We start from the raw sequence: 23,501 nt of genomic DNA, 5'->3' as shown, positions 1-23,501 counted from the left end.
CTCTGCTCCTATCCTTGTCCATGACAATGCTAAAGGTTAGGGAGTGGTGGTCGCTGTCCCCCAAATGCTCCCCCACTGAGAGATCTGTCACCTGACCAGGTTCGTTACCTAATACTAGATCTAATATGGCATTCCCTCTAGTTGGCCTGTCAACATACTGTGACAGGAATCCGTCCTGGACACATTTAACAAACTCTGCCCCGTCTAAACTTTTGGTACTAAGCAGGTGCCAATCAATATTTGGGAAGTTGAAGTCTCCCATGATAACAACCCTGTTATTTTTGCACCTTTCCAAAATCTGCCTCCTGAGCTGCTCCTCAGTATCCTTGCTGCTACCAGGGGGCCTATAAGAATACTCCCAGTAGAGTTAACTGCTCATTTCTTGTTCCTAACTTCCACCCATACTGACTCTAGAGAGGATCCTGCTACATTATCCACCCTTTCTGCAACTGTAATAGTATCCCTGACCAGTAACACCACCCCTCCTCCCCCCCCCCCCCCCCATCCCTTAAAACACTGAAATCTGGGAATATTTAGTGTCCATTCCTGCCCTGGTGACAGCCAAGTCTCTGCAGGAACCACAATATCATAGTTCCATGTATTTATCCAAGCTCTCAGTTCATCACCCTTATTCCTGATGCTTCTTGTATTTAAGTAAATGTAATTTAGCCCATCCACCTTACTACTTTTATACCTTATACTCTGCTCCTCCTTCCTCAAAGCCTCTCTATATGTTAGATCTGGCTTTACTCCATGGACTTCTTCCACTGACCTATCCCTCTGGTTCCCATCCCCCTTGAAAACTAGTTTAAACCCTGCCGAACCACACTAGCAAACCTGCCTGCAAGGATATTGGTCCCCCTCAAGTTCAGGTGTAATCCAATCTGTACAGGTCCCACCTTCCCCAGAAGAGATCCCAATGATCCAAAAAATCTAAGACCTTGCCCCCTCACCAACTCCTCAGCCGCGCATTCATCTGCCATCTCCTTTTATTCTTACCTTCACTATCACGTGGCAGCAATCCTGAGATTGCTACCTTTTTGAGGTCCTGTTCTTCAGCCTTCTGCCTAGCTCCCTAAACTCACTTTTCAGGACCTCATCCCTCTTTCTACCTATGTCATTGGTACCAACATGTACCATGACTTCTGGCTGCTTTCCCTCCCGCACAAGAATGCTGTGGACCTGATCAGAGACATCCTGGACCCTGGCACCTGGGAGGCAACATACCATCTGGGATTCTCACTCACGTCCACAGAACCTCCTGTCTGTTCCCCTGACTATCGAGTCCCCTATCATTATTGCCCTCCTCTTCTCCTCCCTTCCCTTCTGAGCAGCAGGACCAGTCCCAGTGCCAGAGACCTGGCAACTGCCGCTTGATCCCTGCAGGTCATCCCCCTCAACAGCAACCATAGTGGAATACCTGTTTTTGAGTGGAACAGCCTCTGGGGTCCTCTGCTCTGTCTACCTGTTCCCTTTCTCTTTCTCTCCCCTCACAGTCACCCATCTATTTGCCTCCTGGACCCTAGAACATCTTTGGACATCTTTGTCTTTTTTTTATAGCTTAATAATGTTCACTGTGAAGGTGATATGCTTAAGAAAATTGAACATCCTTCCAAAATTGCGAGAAGAACATAAACATTTTAAACCTTTCTTGGGACTGGAGTGTATGATAAGTTATATATTTAAAAAAAAACAAAATTGTTGTTGATCATGCCATACATACTCATCTGTGAATAGGGATGGAAAGGAAATGCTTCTGCTTGCCTTGTCTTGCATCACTGAGAAAACCCATTAAGCATGTGGAAATGTTGAGCATGATGAGGGTGAAGAAGACTTCTGAAACATGTAGCTTACAAAGGCAGTTAAAACTCTGATCTGCTGACGTGATGATGTATCACAAGTACAGTTAGCTCTTAATTAATCTTGAACAATAATGTTGCAGTCTGTTGAGGAATGCCAGACTGATGGCTTTTTCATAGTTGAATTCAGCTTCACGAGCAATGCCACACAATTGGAGTTCTTATTAGGTTAAATTATGTTTAAATTGACCTGCTACCTATTAGTAAGCTCCTGTGCTAAACCTATGCCTACCCTTGATTCTGGTGCTACACATGGAAAGGGCCATGCTGGAAGCCTCCACTTTGTGGCCCATCTGCAAGACAACATGGGTTGTGAGAATAAACCAAGCTCCAGAACACAGCCCATTGCCCCACCCAGCAATACCTTGCTGTTTTGAAATAATTTTTATAAAATAATTATCAAATTATCATAGCACATAAGTTATTATAGCACACAACTAAGTTAAAATGAATAGGTTGCTCTTAAGCAAACCACGACATTTCTAAAGCTGAGGGACTGGAGGGAAAGTCTATCCATTCAATACTATAATCAAACAGCCTGCTGTTAATGGTTGTCAAAGCTTCAGTTTGGGGTCAAGTAAATAATATCCACCCATGCTATACTGCCTGTGTCCAGGTCAAATACCCTGGAAAGTGTCAAAGGTATCACATTGTGCTAATATGTCTTTAGAAAACTGAATTCCATGGGCCCAATGATAGTTTAATCCTAGATCAGGATAATTAGCAAGGCTATTGAAATAGCCCCCATTGTCAGCAATTAAATTTGTATTTTTGCTTGCTTGATTTTAAAATTGTTTGCACTGTGGTTTACTTCATGTATAATGTACACCTACAGAACTTTAATTTCTGTGAGCATTATTGAATTTCTGGATGTGGATTATCACTTGCAAAGGCAGTAGTCTTGTACTTCAGAAAATGGTAGTAAGTCAGCTCGAACTGCTGAAGTCCTTTCTCAAGGTAGTCTGCTAATGCTATTGGGTATGTAACCTTCAGAGAAACCTACAGCTGGTGGTCTTCCTATATGCCTGCTGCCCTTGTCCTTGGTGGCAGAGGTTATGGGTTTCAGAGGTACTGTTTGAGTAGCTGAGGTGGGTGAATGCTGTGCATTTGATAGATATAACAACCTGAAGCCACTGTGCTACTTGTAGAGTGGATATCAATCATTCAGTTGCTCCATGACTTTTTTAGGACTGCACTCATGAAGGCAAATAAAGCATATTTCATCATGCTGTGGACTTGTCTTGTAGTGGTAGAAAGACTTTGGATATAGGCAGATGATTCACGATGTAGGATACCCACCCTCTGACGGGCCCATATAACCACTGGACCAGCTGACTTTCTGATTAGTGGCACAAGAACAGAAAATGTTGGTAGCCTGCCTCCTCTCTCTGGATCAGAACAGACCATTTCTGCTATAAATCATCCATCTGTGATACTGGCTCAGTTTTTTTTCCCATTAGTACAGATAAAAAAGCATAATCACCATCTAACTGCCTCCATAAACCCTCTTTCCTGTTGTGCTGTCCATCGCTCCCCACACTTCTAAAACTTAAAACTAAAGAATTTTTATCTCTTCCCAATTCTGAAGGGTTTTCAACCTAAAACATTAAGTATGTTACTCCTTCCACAAATCCTGTCTGATCTCCTAAGTATTTCAGCATCTCCTGTTCTTATTTCAGATTACCAGCTTTGTGTCTGATTTTTGGTTTTCTGATTAATGGTGAACTTCCTGGATATTGGTGATAATCCCATTAAAACAAAAAGTTGGTCATTTTTTTGGGTTCTGGGCATTATTGCTGGTATGGCCAGCTTTGATTATTCATTCCTAATCACCCACAAGAAAATGGTGATAATCTGCTGCCTCGAACCACTGCAGTCATAGTCATACAGCACATAAACTGGCCTATTGGTCCACCCATGTCCATGCCAACTCTCAGGTACCCACCCGCGTAATCCCATTTACCAACATCTGGTCCATAGTCTTCCGTATCTTGATGATCCAAGTGATTTAGATACTTGAATATTGTGAGATTACCTGCTCTCTCCACCACTTTAGGCAGTATTCCAGATTCCAACCACTGTCTAGATGAAAAAGTTTCTCTGATTCCCTCTAAACCCCTTACCTGGGCCTTCTGATTTTGAACACCCCTGCTAAGGGGAAACATTTCTTGGAATCTATCCTGTCTGTAGCTCTCATAATTTTGCACTTATCCAAGTCCCTCCTTCATCCTTCTCCACTCCAAGGAAAACAAACCCAATTTATTCAGTGTTGTCTCATAACTGAAATGCTGTATCCCAGGCATTACCCTGGTGTATCTCCTCTGCACCCTCTCCAATACAATCACATCCTTTCCATTGTGTGGCAACCAGAATTGGTCACAGTATTTCAGCTGTGGCATAACCAGTGTGTTATAATGTTGCATCGTAACCTCCCAGCTCTAGGCCCTGGCTAATGAAGGCAAGTATCCTGTATGCCACCTTCACCTCATCTTCCCGTATTGCCATGTCAGGGATCCTTGGACAGGTACACTGATCCCTTTGTCCCTCAATACTCCCTTGGGCCCAACCATTCATTGTGCATGTCCCATCCTTATTAGTCCTTCCAAAGTGCATCACCTCTGACTCGTCAGGATTAAATTCCATCTGCTCATTTTACCAACTGATCAGAAGCATTTCTGTAACCCAGACTATCTTCCTATCAACAAACTCACTGATTTTTGTGTCATCTGCAGACTTACTAATCATACCTCCTACATTCACATCAAAATCATTATTATATATAACAAACAGAGTCCTAGCACTGATCCCTGTGGTACAACACTGGTCAGAGGTTTCTAATCATAAAAGTAACCCTCCATCATTGCCCTCTGTCTCCTATTACTAAGCCAATTTGGATCCAACTTTACTTGGATTCCATGAACTCTAATCTTCTGGATCGGTCACCCATGAGGGACCTTATTTAAAGGCTTTAGTAAAGTTCATGTCAACTACATCAACTCTACTGCCTTTTGCAATGAATTTTATTACTTCTTCAAACAAAAAGTCATTCAAATTGGTCAGGCGGGATTCCCCCATAACAGCACCATGCCTATCTTTGATTAATCCCTACGTTTCCAAGTGTACGTTAATCTCGTCCCTTGAAAGTTTTTGGAAAGAAAATCCCTAGCATTAACATTAGATTAGCATGCCTGTAATTACCTGGATTATCCATAAATTAAGGCATCTCATTTGCTGTCCTTCAGTTATCTGGCACCTCACCTGTGGCCAGTGAAGATTTAAAAATCTGTCTGACCTCCAGCATATTGTTCCCTTACCTTCCATGGCAGCCTGGGAAGATCTCATCACACTGGAGAATAATCCAACATTAAGCCACCAAGACATCTAATATCGCCAACTTTTTTTTTTGTAAATGGTGACTTGTCCCCCTAATTTCTTTGTCCCCCTAATTTCTTTGTCCCCACCCCTCCCCTTCCAAAAACACACTTTCAATAATCCCGAAGGGCCTAGCTGTTTTCATTTCTCTCTACCTGACATGTGCTTCTTTTATCCAACCCTCTGTTCTTTGTACTTGTTGTCCTTAATTTTCACCCTTACAGGAACACATTGGCCTTCAAAATTTTTCACTTTGAGATGATTCCCACTTCTTTGGTATAGATTTGTCTGAAAGAAGCTGCTCCCAATCTATTTTTGCCAGGTCCTGTTTTAGGATATTGTAATCTGCCTTCCCTTAATGCAGGACTTTAATAAGGATGGTCCTGAAATTCTTTTCCACAACTCCCATAACACTTGAGTGCTATCTCCAAAATGCTGCCACCTCAATAACATGCCCACCATATTCTTTAAGATTAGGTTCAGTACTGCCCTTCTGTAATAGTGGTTCAAAATGCTCTCTTGGATGCACTTCAAAAATTTCAATTCTGCTAAGTCTTTTCACTCAAAGGCATTCCCAGTTAGTTTATACCAATATAATCCTGTTACTTTTGTCTCTCATTGTGATTTGTCTGCATTATTTGCTCTATCTCCTGCCTAGTTGGAGACGCACAGTATTCCAACAGCAAATCTTTTGGCTTTTTAAGCTCTATGCAGGTGGCCTCATTTAAAAGCTTTCAAGGATATTCTCCTTATTACTGTAGTGGTGGACGCTTTCATCAGTATTGCTATGCTACCACCTCTTTTACATTCCCGCTGTCATGACTGGAGATTCTGTACTGAGAAAGATGAATTGCTATTCCTGCTCTCCTTTCAGCCATGTTTCTGTGATAGCACAATATCATAATCCCACATGCTGATCAAAAATCAGATGCCTTACTATTCAGAATCTGCATTAAAGTAGGTGCAATTTAGTCTTGCGTTCCTTCCTTCCTTGTGCTTTATCACATCAATTTCTGGACTGATTTAGTTTTCTTTCTGTATACGACCTGTATCTATGCCTTCTCCACCTCCTTCTCCTTCTTCTTTCCTTCACCATCCCTTTAAGCCACACTTATCCTCTTTTTCATAAGTCACTTATCCTCTTTTTCCATATGCACTAGCATCATAGAGTTTACAGTCTTACAGTTTTTGCTCCTTAATCTCCTGCCTAGCTCCCTAAATTCAATTTGCAGGATGAGTTTTGACCTGAAATATTGACAGTTACTCCTCTTTCCTAGACACAGAGAGACAGACCTCAATCTGCTGAGTTCCTCCAGCAGATAGTTTGTTGCTCCAGATTCCAGCATCTGCAGTCTTGTGTCTGTAGGATGTCATCCTCTCTTTTTTAACCTACTGTATGTTATTAATACAAATATGAAGCATGACCTTTGGCTATTTATCCAGCCCCCATTACATCAGAACACCCTACAATTGTTCTGTGATACCTTGCCCCTGGCACTGGCGAGGCAGCACAATACTCTGGATTTGTGTCTATGGGAGTGTGGAATGGGCTGCCATCTGATGTGGTAAATGTGGGCTCGCTCTTAGCTTTTAAGAGTAAGTTGGATAGATACATGGACAAGAGAGGTCTGGAAGGGTATGGGCTGGGGGCAGGTAAATGAGACTAGCTGAATAATGTTTCGGCACAGACTAGAAGGGCCGAATGGCCTGTTTTCTGTGCTGTAGTTTTTCTATGGTTTCTATGGCTGCAGAAGAGCCAGTCTAGTCCCCTCATGTTGAGTCATCTTCCAACATGGAGAAACTACTTTTGAAATATGATGAAGGTACTCGTGCTGTTGGGTAGGTAATACAAAATTTAGATCCAGTGATGATGAAGGACCTGCAAAATAATTTCAAATAAATAGTGTGCCACTTGGAGGGGACTTTGCAGGCATTGGTATTCCCTTGTGCCTGCTGCTCATGTTCTTGGTAGTTAGGTTTCATAGGCTTGGGAGGTGATGTCTGAATGGCTTAGGTGAGTAATTGCATTGAATTTTGTAGATGTTACACAATGTAGCCATTGTGTGCTGGTAGTGTAAAGAAAGCATGTTTATGGTAATTTGATGGTGCCATTCAACTGGTCTGCTTTGTTCTGAATGGTGTTGAGGTTTTGAGTATTGTTGGAGCTGTACCTATTCAAGGGAAGAGTATTACATCAGGCTCATGATTAAAGATGGTGAAAAAGCTTTTGATGTTAGGCAAGTTGTTCTTGCAGAAACCCAGCCATTGACTTAATGTTGTAGCCATGGTATTTGTTTCATTAGTCCATTTGAGTTTCTGATCAATGATAACCCCCAGGATATTGGTGGTGGACTTGGTGATTGTAATTCAATTAAATGTCGAGGGGAGGTGGTTAGACTATCTTGATGGAGATGGTCATTGCTGGCACTTCTATGGTGCAAATTTTACTTGCCACTTACAAGCCTATTCCTGAATAGAACATAGAACAGTACAGCATAACAGGCCCTTAGGCCCACAATGCCTGTGTGGAACACAATGCCGAAGTAAACTAAGTCTCTTCTACCTATACGTGATCTATATCCCTCCATTCCGTGCATATTTGTGTGTCTAATAGCCTCTTAAATGCCACTATTGTATCTGCTTCCACCACTACCCTTGGTAGCCTGTTACAAGAACCTACTACGCTGTTTTAAAAAAAACTTGCCCTGCACCTCTCCTTTAAACTTCTCCCCATCACCTTAAATGCATATCCTCCAGTAATTGACTTTTCTATCCTGGGAAAGAGATTCTGACAGTCTTCCCTATCTATGCCTGTCATCATTTTATAAAATTTCTATCAGGTCTCCCCTCAGTCTCTGACGCTTCAAGGAAAACATCCCAAGTTTTTCTAACATCTCCTTATAGCTCATACCCTCTAATCCAGGCAGCATCCTGGTAAACCTCTTCTGCACCCTTTCCAAAGCCTCCACATCCTTCCTGTAATGGGGCAGTAAGAATTGTACACAATACTCTTAAGTGTAGCCTAACCAAAGTTTCATATGACTTCAACATTACTTCCTGGCTCTTGTACTCAGTGCCCTGACCAATGAAGGCAAGTGTGCCATATGCTGCCTTTACCAGCCGATCTACTTGTGTGGCCACTTTCAGGGGGCTATGGACTTGGGCCCCAAGATCCCTCTGTACATTAAGGGTCCTTCCATTAACTGTATATTTTGTTCTTGCTATTGACCTCCCAAAATGCAACACCTCACACTTTGAACTCCATCTGCCATTTCTCCATCCACATCTGTAACTGATCTATATTCTGCTGTATTCTAGGACAGCCCTCTACACCATACACAACTCCACAAATTTCAGGGGGCTATGGACTTGGGCCCCAAGATCCCTCTGTACATTAAGGGTCCTTCCATTAACTGTATATTTTGTTCTTGCTATTGACCTCCCAAAATGCAACACCTCACACTTTGAACTCCATCTGCCATTTCTCCATCCACATCTGTAACTGATCTATATTCTGCTGTATTCTAGGACAGCCCTCTACACCATACACAACTCCACAAATTTTTGTGCCAACTTACTAACCCACCCATCTACATTTTCATCCAAGTCATTTTTATATATATATATATATCACAAACAATAGAGGCCCAGCACTGATCCCTGCAGAACACCACTGGTCACAGACCTCCAGCCAGAATAATACCTTTCCACCACTACCCTCTGTCTTCTATGGGCAAGCTAATTCTGAACACAAACTACCAAGTTACTGTGGACCTCGTGCATCTTAACCGTGCATCTTAACCATGCATCTGAATGTTGCCTTTCTGAATTGCAAACATAGGTTGCTTCATTTGCTGAGGAGGTGCAAATGGAATTCAGCATTGTGCAATTATCAGTGAACATATTCATTTGTGACCCCGTGAACAAAGCAAAATTATTGAAGTAGTTGAAGATGGTTGGGCCAAGGACACTTCTTCAATTATGTCTTGGGGCTGGGATGATTAACCAACAATGATAAAAGCCATCATCTGTGTGAAATGTCTCCAGCCATCGGAGTGTTTTCACTTGATGCCCATTAATTTCAGTTTTACCAGGGTTCCTAAATGTCATCCTGTCAAATGCTGCCTTGACATCAAGGCCAGTCACTCTCACCTCTGGAATTTAGCTTTTTGGTAATGTTTGGATCAAGTGTGTGATGAGGTCTGGACCAAGGTAGTTCTGGTGAAACTCAATAAACTGGTCACTGATGATCAGGTTATTGGAGAATAAGTTCTGCTTGATAACACTTGATACTACCTTTTGTGACTTTGAGAATAGACTGGGTGTTAATTCACCAAATTGAATTTGCCCTGCTCTTTTTGTGTAGATAATACACCAGTGCAATTTTACATAGCATTTTAATTGTACTATGGATCAGCTTGGTATGTGGGACACCTATTTCTGGAGTGCAGATTTTCACTAATGCAGCTGTAATATAAAAGATACCATTGAATGGCAAAGGTAGGTGTCTGGAATTTGTTTATAGAGATTGATATTACCTTGTTCTTTGGTGTTATTTGTCACTTCTCAGCCCACATCTGAGTGTTATCCGGGCCTTTTCTGCAAGCATGCACAGAAATCCTCAGGACATGAATGGAACTGATATATTGAAGAGTAGAACTGTCAAATTGTGTAGTCTTTATTCCTGTTTTACTGAAATAGCAATTTTATAACATGATGCAGTGTTTATAACTCTTTCAAATGTTTATTCTCAGGAATTGATTTATTGATGACACCTGAAGAGAAGTCTAAACTCTATACAGCAATTGGATACAGCGAAGCTGCAGTGGATCCTACGATGCCAAAAAGAGTATGTATAATAGTTAGGAATTCAAGTTCCTAAAGTTCCTGAAACTAAGGGGTACTTAAAGAAATAATACTGAAATTACCCAATCACTGCAGATTTAGGAACCTTTCGTAAAACACAATTGGCCTTTTACTTGATAATTGTACATTTTCCTATAATATATCCTGCTCTTTTCTCACAAGGTTATTTAAAGAAGGTGTAAAACAAAACTCCTTTTGTTTGCTTTAACTTTGACTATTCCGCTAATGCAATGATGGAGAAAATGATGACATTGTAGCGGTTGCTACCGCGAAATAAAACAAGACGCTAGTCGGAGGATTGTCGAACAGAAGTGGTTTATTTTCCCGCCTTGCGCGGGCCCTTTAAGGGAGACTGTTCCCGCCCAAAACAACCGGCAATGACATAAGTCCTACGTCATCAAGACTTTCCCATGCGCGGGTTCTCCCCGTCGTTCGGAAAGACGAGGCCCGCCGCCATCTTGGGCCTCGTCGCTCCGACGCTGCGCAACCCGACTGCCGAGCCGGTTCACCCGACTAAACGGTGAGTCGCCACACAACCCCCCCCAGAACCGGCGATACAGTCCCCAAGGTCAGTGGGCTGTGCCAGCTGCCGCTCGGGGCCGGCCTCTGCGTCGCGGCGTTGCAACCTCGACAGGTTGTTGCAGATCCAAATGGGCCGGTTTGAGGCGGTCCACCGTGAAAACCTGTTCCCTGCCTCCAATGTCCAAAATAAAGGTGGATCCGTTATTCCGTACGACTCGGAACGGTCCCTCATATTGTCGTTGCAATGGCGCCCGAGGTGTGCCCCTGTGAACGAAAACAAACTTACAGTCCCGTAGTTCCTTGGGCTGGCAGGATGGGGCTTGACCGTGCCGTGAGGTGGGAATCGGGGCCAAGTCGCCAAGCTTCTCGCGCAGTCTTTGTAGGACTGCTGGGGGTTGTTCCCCTTGGTCCCGAAGGGCAGGTATGAAATCCCCGGGGACAACTATGGGCGCCCCGTACACAAGCTCAGCTGACGAAGTGCGGAGGTCTTCTTTGGGGGCAGTGCGTATGCCAAGCAGGACCCAAGGCAGCTCGTCAACCCAGTTAGGACCCTTCAGGCGGGCCATCAAGGCTGATTTCAGATGGCGGTGAAAACGTTCCACCAACCAGTTTGATTGAGGATGGTAGGCCGTGGTGGTGTGCAGCTGCGTCCCTAGCAGGTTCGCTAATGCAGCCCAGAAACTGGAAGTGAATTGGGTGCCTCTGTCTGAAGTGATGTGGGCCGGAACACCAAAACGTGAGACCCAAGTTGTGAGCAGCGCCCGGGCGCAGGAATCAGTTGTGATGTCAGTGAGGGGGGTTGCCTCAGGCCACCTCGTGAACCGGTCCACGATGGTAAGGAGGTACCGGGCTCCTCTTGAAACCGGCAGAGGGCCCACGAGGTCGACGTGTATGTGGTCGAACCTCCTACGGGTAGGCTCGAACTGCTGTGGTGGGACCTTGGTGTGTCGCTGGATTTTTGACGTCTGGCAGTGTGGACAAGTCCTGGCCCACTCACTGACCTGTTTGCGCAGGCCATGCCAGACAAACTTGCTGGCGACCAGTCGGACAGTAGATCTGATGGACGGGTGCGTCAACCCATGTACCGAGTCAAAAACGTGTCTCCGCCAGGCTGCAGGGACTATAGGGCGGGGCTGACCAGTCGCAACGTCGCAAAGTAGGGTCCGCTGACCTGGACCAACCAAGAAATCTCGGAGCTGCAGACCCGAGACTGCGGTTCTGTAGCTGGGCAGTTCGTCGTCGGCTTGCTGTGCGTCAGCTAGGGCCGTGTAGTCGACACCCAAGGATAGGTTGTGGATGGTTGGTCTGGAAAGTGCATCAGCAACGACATTATCCTTTCTGGAGACATGTTGGATGTCAGTTGTGAATTCGGAAATGTAGGATAAATGTCTCTGCTGACGAGCTGACCAGGGATCGGAGACTTTGGAGAAGGCAAAGGACAGAGGCTTATGATCGGTGAAAGCGGTGAAAGGCCTGCCTTCTAGAAAGTATCGGAAATGCCGGACCGCCAGATACAGCGCTAGAAGTTCCTGATCAAAAGCACTGTACTTCAGTTCGGGCGGTCTAAGGTGCTTGCTGAAAAATGCCAAGGGTTGCCAGCGGCCTTCGAGTAGCTGTTCCAGTACCCCACCCACCGCGGTGTTGGACGCATCTACTGTGAGGGCAGTCGGGACGTCAGTCCTGGGGTGTACAAGCATCGTGGCGTCTGCCAGGGCGTCTTTGGCCTTAACGAAAGCAGCCGCAGCCTCGTCAGTCCAGGTGATGTCCTTGCCCTTACCAGCCAGCAGCGAGAACAGAGGGTGCATGATACGGGCTGCTGCAGGGATGAATCGATGGTAAAAGTTGACCATCCCAAGGAATTCCTGTAGGCCTTTGACTGTGTCGGGGCAGGCAAAATGGCGGATAGCGTCCACCTTGGCGGGTAGGGGTGTTGCCCCGTCGCTGGTGATTTTGTGGCCGAGGAAATCGATAGAGTCAAGTCCGAATTGGCACTTGGTCGGGTTGATCGTGAGGCCGAAATCGCGGAGGCGGGAATACAGCTGGCGGAGGTGGGAAAGGTGTTCCTGGCGGTTATGGCTGGCAATCAGTATGTTGTCTAAGTAAATGAACACGAAGTCCAGGTCTCGGCCTACCGCATCCATCAGCCGCTGGAAGGTCTGCGCGGCGTTCTTAAGGCCGAACGGCATCCGAAGGAATTCGAACAGGCCGAATGGAGTGATAATCGCAGTCTTGGGGACGTCATCCGGATGGACCGGGATTTGGTGGTATCCCCGAACGAGGTCCACTTTGGAAAAGATGCGGGCCCCGTGTAAGTTCGCTGCGAAGTCCTGGATGTGAGGGATGGGATAGCGGTCTGGGGTGGTAGCGTCATTCAGCCTGCGGTAGTCGCCGCAGGGCCTCCACCCTCCGGTGGCTTTGGGGACCATGTGCAGGGGGGAGGCCCAGGGGCTGTCTGACCTGCGAACAATCCCCAGCTCCTCCATGTGACGGAACTCTTCCTTTGCCAGGCGGAGCTTGTCTGGAGGTAATCGTCGTGCTCGGGTCTGAAGGGGTGGCCCTGTAGTAATGATGTGGTGTCGTACCCTGTGTTTGGGCCTAGAATTCGTAAACGAAGGTGCCAAAATTGATGGGAATTCGGCTAGGAGCTTGGCGAAATCATCGCCAGGAAGGGAAATGGAGTCCAGGCGCGGGGCTGGTGTGCTGATTTCTCCCAGGGGATAGGTCTGGAAGGTGCTAGAGTGGACTAACCGCTTCCCTCGCAGGTCAACTAACAGGTTGTGGGCCCAAAAGAAATCAGCTCCTAGGAGTGGTCGGGCGACCGTGGTAAGGGTAAAGGTCCAGGTAAAACGGCTGCCGCCAAATTGTAATTGAAGTGTATGGGTGCCAAAAGACCGTATCGTTGTACCGTTGGCGGCATTGAGTAGAGGACCGGGTGGCCTGTTACGAGTGTCGCGGCCGGTCGGGGGCAAAATATTGACCTCCGCTCCAGTATCAATGAGGAAATGCTGTCCAGATTTCTTGTCCTGAACGAAGAGGAGGCTCTGTCGGCGGCCAGCCGCTGTAGCCATCAGCGGCGGCTGGCCCTGGCGTTTCCCTGAAACTTGCAGGGTGGGTGGCATCAACGGGCCTCCGCACCCCACCTCTGATGGTAGAAGCACAGCTGGTCACCCGTGTCGTCGTCTGCGTTCCTGGGGTGTGGTTGCTCTGTTGCTGGGGCCGGGCGAGGTGGGCGTTGGGCTCGCGGCCTGGTGATTTGACTGATGGACGAGCCGCTCTCGCGCTTGTCCCTCCACAGGACATCTACCCGGGCAGCCACCTCACGGGGGTTGCTGAAGTCGGCGTCAGCTAACAACAGGTGGATGTCATCGGGGAGCTGTTCGAGGAAGGCCTGTTCGAACATCAGGCATAGCTTGTGTCCCTCGGCCAATGCCAGCATCTCATTCATTAGGGTGGATGGGGATCTGTCCCCCAGGCCGTCCAGATGAAGCAGGCGGGCGGCACGCTCACGACGGGAGAGGCCGAAGGTCCGAATCAAAAGGTCTTTGAAAGCTGGGTACTTATCTTCCTCCGGAGGCGAGTGGATGAAGTCTCCAACCTGGGCAGCTGTCTCTTGGTCCAGAGAGCTAACCACATGGTAGTACTTCGTGGAGTCGGAGGTGATCTGCCGAAGGTGGAATTGTGCTTCGGCCTGGTCAAACCAGACACCGGGCTGAAGTGACCAAAAGGTGGGCAGCTTGAGGGCCACTGCGTTGGCTGCTGTGCTGTCGGCCATTGCGCGGGTCCAAAATCCGTTTGGACCGTCGGGGTCACCAATGTAGCGGTTGCTACCGCGAAATAAAACAAGACGCTAGTCGGAGGATTGTCAAACAGAAGTGGTTTATTTTCCCGCCTTGCACGGGCCCTTTAAGGGAGACTGTTCCCGCCCACTGAAACCAGCAATGACGTAAGTCCTACGTCATCAAGACTTCCCTGCACGCGGGTTCTCCCCGTCGCTCGGAAAGACGAGGCCCGCCGCCATCTTGGGCCTTGTCGCTCCGACGCCGCGCGACCCGACTGCCGAGCCGGTTCGCCCGACTAAACGGTGAGTTGCCACAACATGTAACTTCGGTGCTGGGATTGAATATGATTTTTGGGACATCACACAAAAGAAGTACATTTGCCTAACTACAATCTAAGTTTTTGTATTTTAATAAAAACATCTCAGCCTAGAAATTTGTTGATGTTCTACATTTGTACTTAAGTGCAGCTGGTCGCAATTGATGTGTTTTCTAAACAGCAAATAGATTGCATTGAATCTTCCAATCACCTAGCTTCAGGCATATATGTGGGGTGATATTAGTTGTGGTATAATGAACATTTGACATGTCCTATCAAGCTAGTCCATGCTGGTGTGATTCTGCACTGTGCCTCAGCAGCAGGAGAAAGCTCACACCTATCTTTTTGAATGGGATTATTAATAGTTCATTAGAGATTCACTTGGAGAATAAATCATTTGGGTCAATTGAGAGCTACAGTGACGTGGAATGGATTTTTTTGGGTCTACTAAGGTAAAGTCTTCTATATTTTTTCCTCAAAGACATGGGTGATGAAGCAATGCTTGACTTGGCCTCTATGACCAGGAGTCATCTTTCACAAAGATTAGAGAAGAAGGAGGAGGCTGCTCAGGAGGGCCAGTTAGTCAAATGTAGCAATACTTTAACTTGTATAATAACTCTTCAATCTAGCCAAGAAACAGTGTATCTGGAAGGTAAGATTCTGAGGCTCGGTGGCCAAAGAGATTGCTATATGAGAGAACAGATCCTCCTCCTCCTGCCTTTCTAATCTCCTTGGTGAAGGATGGCTCCTTTTCCTCCCACCCCTGGTCATGGAGGCAAAGCTAAATCACCATAATCTTTGCTTCAACTTGCCTTCGATAGTAAATGCCCATTATGAGGAAACCTGAATATATTGCCCTTGATCCCCTCATTGAACCTATTGAAATAGATTGCAAACATCTTCGCAGCCTCCCAAAGTATTTATTCTGCGTTGATCAATTCTCAGTCCACAGCATTGTATTATCCTCAGCTTCATTTCATGTGCTCTTTTTATGGATGAACAAATATGCTCCTTGTTGAAGAAGAAATATACCAATCCACTAGGTTCCCCTTATCTGTGCTGCCAGTTACAACTTTAGAAAACTCTAATAGATTTGTCAAATATGGTTTCCTTCTCATAAATCCATATTGACTGCCCAATCTTATTATTCTAAGTGCCCTTTTAGATTGTGGTATTTTCCCTACAAATGATATCAGGCTAAAATGGTCTGTATTTTGTTATTTTCCTTCCTGTCTTAAATTGTGAGGTTACATGTGCGTTTTTCCAATCTGTGGGAACTGTTTGAGAATCTAAGAAATTTTTGGAAAATAATTAACGGTGCTATCTCCATTGCAAACTCTTTGAAGAGCTTGGGATGCATTGACTAATAGACATAGTGATCTTCTGGACAATATCTTGGTAGCAGTGCAAAAGTTTGAGATTCTTGAAATCACTTCACATTCGGGCATTTTGTAGCTCCAATAAAAGGATCCATTTGGCCTCTTGAGACAGATTATACAGCAGAAGGGGATGCCAGTTAGCTTGTCTTGGATGTATTGGCTTTAAAGAAGAGCTGTCCAGTTTATTCTCACATTTCATTCTTTACTCCATAACCTTGCAAATTAGGCCAAGTATGTCCAATTACCTTTTTAGGTGGCACTTTGGCACAACTGGTAGTGATGCTACTGTGCAGCTCCACCAACTTTGATTTGATTCTGACCTCTTTGTCACCATGGAGTTTGCATGTGCCCCTTAGGTGCTCTGGTTTCCTTGCATCCCAAAGATGTGCTGCTTGGTAGATTAATTGGCTACTGCAAATTACTCCTAGGTGGGTGAGAGAAGAATCAGGGTGGACGTTGATAGGCATGTGGGAGAGAATAGCTTGCGGGGAAATAAGTTGGGGAATTGGATTGATGGTCTGAGATCTGGCCGAGACTCTAAGGGCTGAATGGTCTCCTCTTAGGCCATAAGAAAATATGGGAGAGTTGCAGATATTTTCCACGTTTGAAGATGACTGTGAATGGTAAGCTTGAACCCAGCAGAAGGCAACATACACCTTGCTGTTTATAGAATAATACTCTGCTGCCCTTATCCTATTCTATACTGTCCAATTCACCCATCATTCTCACGCTTATGAATTATATTGGTTCTGAGTCTAGCAACATACTTTTAACATTCTCAGCTTTGTTTTCAAATCCATCCATAAGCCTAGCATTTGTCTCTGAGTTCCTCTATTCTCACAACCTTCCGAGATCTATGCATAACATGTTCTGGCCTTTTGTTGTCCTTAATTTTAATTTTCCACCACTCCCTTGGCCCTGAAGCTCTGGAATTCCTCATGAACCTCCTCTACCCCTTTTAGGATCCTCCTCAAAACCTTGCCCATTTGAACATTTTGTAATGTGGTGATATGCCTTGTAGCTAAAGGTGCCATGAAATACATTATTATAATTAAATGTTTGGAAATTGGAAATTATGTTGTACAGTAAGTAACTTTTTTCCTGATTTTTATTAATTGCACAGTATGAAGCAGTGAAACTTTCTGTGAAGCTAGTGAGTATGTCCATTTCCATCAAAGAAGAGCAGGACAAGCCAGAGATCATGAAATTTTCTGTGATTGACTTAAGTACAAAGGTAACCCAGAGGCCAGGAGCACAAGCAATAAAGTAAGTTTTGCAACTTTTATAACTTCCTTTCATTTGAAGTTGTTTCAATATTTGAATGGAAGCAAAAAAGTGCTGGAGTTAAATTCAGGCAGTGTAATGGAGACAAACAGTTAATGTTACAGTTCCATGCTTTTTCCTCTACAATTGAAACAAAAAATGTGGAATAATATACTGTTTAGGACAATAGCTTCTATCTTAGCCATGCAAAAGTAACCTCTTGATAGATCCTGCTTTCATGGCTCACATATTAAATATGTTGTCGTGCAACATTTCATTCAGATTCTGGGTAGGTTATCACATCTGTTACAAAAGCTTAACATTAGATTCTACATAATATTTTAATAGAATTCAACCACATGGCTTTGTATCAAAAAACAAACTTGGAGGAACGGCATTTGTTGCACAGCATTTGCGGAGGGAAAGAAATAATCGATGCTTTTGGTCAAGACAATCAGGACTCTGTTTGTAGAGGGGAAATGGCCAGTATAAGGGGATGAGGCAGGTGATGGGTGGAACCATGTTGAGGGGAGGGGGAGAAGATGACGCACAGATGAGGGAGTGGTTTTGAGACAGCAGCTGGTGGATGATGGGTAGAGACAGATAAAAAGAACAAGTAAAGAAGGGGCAGATGGAGCCAGGGAGGAGGGGGCTGGAGATGGAGGCTGGAAAGTGATAAGTAAAGACCCAAGAGGAATCTGATAAGTAGGGAGGAAATCTCATGTGGTACCAGATAAGGAGGGTGTGGGTTGATGGGTAGATGAAACCAGCTGGGGGAGAGGATAGGAGACCCAGTAGGTTAACTATGTGTGTGAGATAGGCAGATGGAACCAGGTTGGGGGGGGGGGGGGTTGTGGGGGGAGACCTGGTTGGATCAAGAGAGAGGAAGGAGCACAAGGAGCGTGGGTTACCTGAAGTTGGAAAATTCAATGTTCATGTCATTGGATTGTAGACTACCCAGGTGGAAGATGAGGTGTTGTTCTAGTCTGCATTTGGCCTCAGCTTGGCAGTGGAAAGGCCAAGGACAGTGAAGTAATGGGAAGGGGAGTTGAAGTGATATGCAACCAGAAGTTGTGAACAGAGTGCAGGTGTTCCACAGAACAGTCCTGTACAACTTCTCTTTTGATTCCTCTCACTTTCTACAAATCAAAAGTGTAGTCATGGGTCCTTGCTAAGCCTGTCTTTTCATGGCTGCATGGAACAGTCCTTGTTCCAAACCTACTCTGGCACCACTCCCCAACTCTTTCTGTGCTACATCAACAACGGCAATGGCACTGCCTCTTGCACGTGTCATTGGCTTGGTGGTAGGAGGCAGAGGGTGGTCATGGAGAGTTTTTCTGATTGGAGACCTGTGACAAGTGATGTGCTGCAGGGATCAGTGCTGGGTCCACTGTTTGTCATTTATATTAATGATCTGGATGAGAATGTAGTGGGCATGGTTAGTAAGTTTGCAGATAACACCAAAATGAGTGGTAGAGTGGACAGTGAAAAAGGTTATCTAACATTACAACTGGATCTAGATCAACTGGTGAAAATGGGCCAAGGAATGCCAGATGGAATTTAACTTGGGCAAGTGCAAGCTATTGCATTTTGGGAAGTTAAACCAGGGCAGGACTTGCACAATAAATGGTGGAGCCCTGGAGAGTGTTGTAGATCTAGGGGTACAAGTACATAGTTTCCTGAAAGTGATGACACAAGTAGACAAGCAGTCCAACAATTTGGAGACGTTGGAAGGGTCAAATGTTGTTCACAGACGTGGAAACTAATGCTGTGTCATTTTAAGAAATTTTGCCAAGCATAATAAATAGAAATAGTAGAATTGATATTTGGGGTTCACCACATTCCAGTGAAACTATAAATATTGCTTATCTTGCCTCAATGAGATAGTCACTTAGTTCAGTTCTAATCTATGGTACTATCTGTGTTCTCATGGTAGAAAGCTATTAAAGAGGGATATGTAGTCATTTGTGATAGAGCTTACAGACTGAGGAAGTGTGGATTACCTGTGTCACATCATACAGGATGTCATTGGTCACTTTGATCAGAATCATTGCAGCATTGTTTGTCTGAAACTCTTGCTCTCGAAGAAACTTTTGAAGTTCTGATTGGTATTTTTTTCCAATTAATATTACTGTCCAAAAACTAAATAAATGTGCATTTCATTTGCAACTATCTTGCAGATTCTCCCTTAACAAACATAAGGAAGTTATTCGTTACTGACATTATTACAGTTGTAGATTAAGTGAATGCTGTAATGTTTCCTGTTGCTTTAATGGTTACAGGTTGCACTGTGAGGTGACAGTGAATGTGAGAGTTGTGTTATATTATCATTGTGAGCCACTTTGATTTTGTAGATTTGAAGCAATAATAAGTACACTCGAAGTGACAGGACTGCCTCGGGAAATGCGCAGACCATTACTACTTTCTTCAAGAAATGTTATGACTGAAAATGAAGATATTCTGCTCCAGATCATGTTTGAAACAAATCCATTGGATGAAAGAGCTGATCAGCGCCTGAGGGTGGAGTCACGTCCTCTCGAAATTGTATATGATGCAGTGAGTAAAGTGAACAGTATAATTTTAAAATATTTATGTAAATTGTGCAAACCATTTAGTTTCTGATTAGTTTAGGGAAAAGAAGTGATCCTGGAGTGGAAACACGGAATGAAATAGGAGTCTATTGGCTTATGGTGTCTGTGTTGACTCCCTGGAGTAATTATTTGATCAAAGCCATGCTGGAAATCTGAAATTAAACGGGAAATGCTGGAAACATTCAGCAAGTTGGGCAGCATCTGTGGAAAGAGAAATGGAGTTAACGAAAGGTCTTTGACTTTAAATGTTAGCTTTGTTTTTCTTTCCACAGATGCTGCCTGACTTGTTGAAGGTTTCCAGCGATTTTTGTTTATATTAGATACTTGTTGCAATTCTAGCAGGTATGTTATCGTTACTTCTAAATTCAATAGAAAAGTGTTTGGATAACTGTAGTTAATATATTCATTCCAACAGAGAACTGTGAACAGTTTGGTGGATTTTTTTCGACCACCCAGTGATGTGCAGCTGGAGGAGCTAACGTCAGCTACTTTGATGAAGCTTGAGGAATTCCGTGATAAAACTGCGACGGGTAAGTGTCAATAATTTTTTTCATCTGGCTTACATTTTGCTGAGGAAACTTGATTGAAGTAGTTTTGGTGTGCAAGAAGAAAGTGCTTGTAATCACAAAAAAAATACAGAATTTGGAGTATTGCATAAAAATTGGGGAAACAAAAAGTAGGAGGAGGGGAGCTATTGTTCTGTGTTCTGACCTGGACTTTGGTATGCGTATCAACATTTTAGAGACTGCAGATGGCATGAAGCTAGAAATATAGTAATTAAAGAGAGTAACATTCAGAAGGGCAAAGATGCAGATGAAATAGGCATCCACATATTATATGATATGTGAATTATTATTGTTTCAAACAGTTGGAGATCTTATGAACGTAAACTCATTGGGTTATGAATTCAGTCATGACATTTTTGGGGGGTTTAATTGGTCTACCAAGCGCCCTTATGGAAGTAGGAAGCAACACGGAAGGTGTGTTCCCTGTTATTTTGCTTTGTATCAAGCACTTTGCAGAGGCAAATAAGGAGCCCAATGCCTGTTGAAGTCCATATATGATAAAATTTAATTATGCATAGGAGACCAGTGTTACTAAAAAATTAAGCTTTTGAAATTTATTTAACTGAACATGGAGCTCATTATAGCCCCTTTTACGAAAAAGAAAAGCTCTGCTGCTTCCGAGATTCCCTTCTTATTTCCCTTGCCTGGTCTCATTTGTTTACCCTGGTTATGACCAACTTGACTTTAAGTCTCCACTCTCTCCTCTCTTCCTATCCCCAGCCTGAATCATGCTGTTTCTGGTCTGTGCGCCTCCTATTTTCCAAATCTGATGTACTTGCCTGAAAGATAATCCACATCCTAGCAGTAATCAAATCTTTCTTTGCTGGTTTCGTTGCCTGATAATTTTGGGCAGCTATGGTTGGAGTAAGTGGGCTAAGTTTAAACCAACGCGATTGAGTGTTGCACAGTCAATGTAACAAGAAATTTCACACCGCAGGAGAATAGTATATTCACCGTTCTGTCTGGATAAAAATTCTTGGGTTTAGGGTATGGTACTTGCTAGAATGAGCTTCTCAGTCAAGAATTCATAATTACTTAATATTTTCTCTGGTCTCTTCATTTTCTGTTGTTTATAGGTTTGATGTACATTATTGAGACACAGAAGGTCCTGGACTTGAAAATAAACTTCATGGCTTCTTATATTATTGTTCCACAGAATGGTTTTCTTGATAAATCTGCCAGTTTACTAGTTCTTGATCTTGGTAATTTAAGGGTAAGTTTGTAAAAGTGGAAACATTTTATCAATGTCACTGAGTTAAAATTCCTTTCCCTTAACATTTTAATATTTTCAGGAATAATTGGAAAGATGGGGAAATAAGTGCAATCATAATGTTAAAGTCACAGAAAGATCCAGCACGAAAATGGGCCCTTCAGCCCATGCAGTCCATGCTGCCTCTCAGCCACCCATTTGCATCAATCCTTCACTAATCCGATTTGTCCTCCCCACATTCTCATAAACTTTTCCAGATTCTATCACTCACCCACACGTTAAGGGCAATTTACAGTGGCCGTTTAATCTACCAACCTGCACATCTTTAGGATGTGGGAAGAAACCAGAGCACCCAGAGGAAATCCACACAGTCACAGGGAAAACCTGGATTTCTGACATTGTGAGGCAGTGGCTCTACAATAGTTGTTTATGATAATTTTCTCAGTGCAAGATTAGAAAGATATCAAAAGAAAATCCATGTATAGAGAATTAAGTTTGTCATCATGAGGGTTGGTGCTGGGTTTTAAAAAATAGTCATTTGATCAAAGGGTGATTAATTCATCAGACTTTCGTTATTTCCCTTAGATGATTGAGGAATTTAGCAATAGTTGGTGGGGAGTTGTGGTGGGAAGAGGAATGGCAGAAGCTTTGGCTGTTTTTCGATTCTCCTTGGATGCTAAGCATTGCCAGGGAACAGCAGGGGAGCCTTTGCTCAAAAAGAAGCTACTCACTGTCTGTGGATTCCATTTCAATGGACTAATTTGGTTTGATTGCAAATTGATGACATGCTGGTTTAAAAATGAAATGACTTGAATGTGTAATTTTCTTTGCATTAGGTAACCAGTTTGGCTGTTTAAAGGAATGCTCCGGTTATGTGTACAAATGTGTCTCCAATTGTTTGCATTAAAATGTTTGCTTCAGTAATGGCTGTATTGTCTGTTTTACAACCATTACAAGACAATATGGCAATTGATAAATTTCTACCCTGTAGTATATATGGATTTTCAGAGGAGACTGATTTAACTATTCATGACTTGGATTTTGATTCAATTGTTAAAATTATATTTGCAGAAGTGTGCAAAGTCATGATGCAATTTTTCCATTGCTATTACACATGATACATTCCATTGCTATTACACATCAGTGGGATTATTCTAGTTGTTGAAGTCTCTGCTGGCTGACAGAAAACACTGTATTCCCTTATTGTGGTAACTATGTGATAAGTCATTTGTTTGGTTAGGGTTTCTAGCACTTGAAAGAGATGAACTCTTAGTGTATTGAGCAGTTCCCTTAGTGACCTGGAAGTGATCCTTGCTTAAATACTATGTGTATGAACAGTACCCTGCCTATCTAAACGATCATATCATGTCGTGCTGGTGTTGCACCATTTCGTGCAAGCTGCTTTGTTGTAAGTTGTGAAGGTGATAGAAGTGGGCCTAGAATTATCCCCTTAAAGTATTATCTTTTTGTTTTATAGCTGACGATGGCCTTGCTGTATATTTCCAATATTTTTCAATTTTTTCAAATTTTTAATATTAATTTTTTTCTATTAGGCCATGCTTTATGACTGAGTAACCTGAAGTCAGATTCTGGGAATTCTCTTACTATTTTAAGGATATCATTCTAGAGACTTACCTCTTGTTGTTCTGTCAGAATCTGGGGCCTTGCACAAACTATCATAGTATCTCTTTGACATTTGTTTTTAAGTGTGTTATATTTCTTAGGCCAAGGGATTTTATTTTTAATATTCATGATATTTCAGTTTCTGCCGTAATCAT

The 23,501-nt window shown here is 43.7% G+C and overlaps 1 protein-coding gene across 1 annotated transcript in view; it reads left to right on the top strand.

Annotated features, from left to right (window-relative positions):
• Nucleotides 1–23,501, top strand: part of vps13a (vacuolar protein sorting 13 homolog A) — a 283,508-nt gene that overhangs the window by 66,215 nt on the left and 193,792 nt on the right. The window contains 5 exon segments of the mRNA XM_052020712.1: nt 9,986–10,080; nt 17,217–17,359; nt 19,711–19,912; nt 20,363–20,477; nt 21,590–21,726. Coding sequence (XP_051876672.1) covers nt 9,986–10,080; nt 17,217–17,359; nt 19,711–19,912; nt 20,363–20,477; nt 21,590–21,726 — 692 coding nt within the window.

This window comes from Pristis pectinata, chromosome 7, assembly GCF_009764475.1.
Source record: "Pristis pectinata isolate sPriPec2 chromosome 7, sPriPec2.1.pri, whole genome shotgun sequence".
NCBI classification, from domain to species: domain Eukaryota; kingdom Metazoa; phylum Chordata; class Chondrichthyes; order Rhinopristiformes; family Pristidae; genus Pristis; species Pristis pectinata.
Note: the sequence above shows the minus strand (reverse complement) of the source record. Positions and strands in the feature narration are given on the sequence as shown.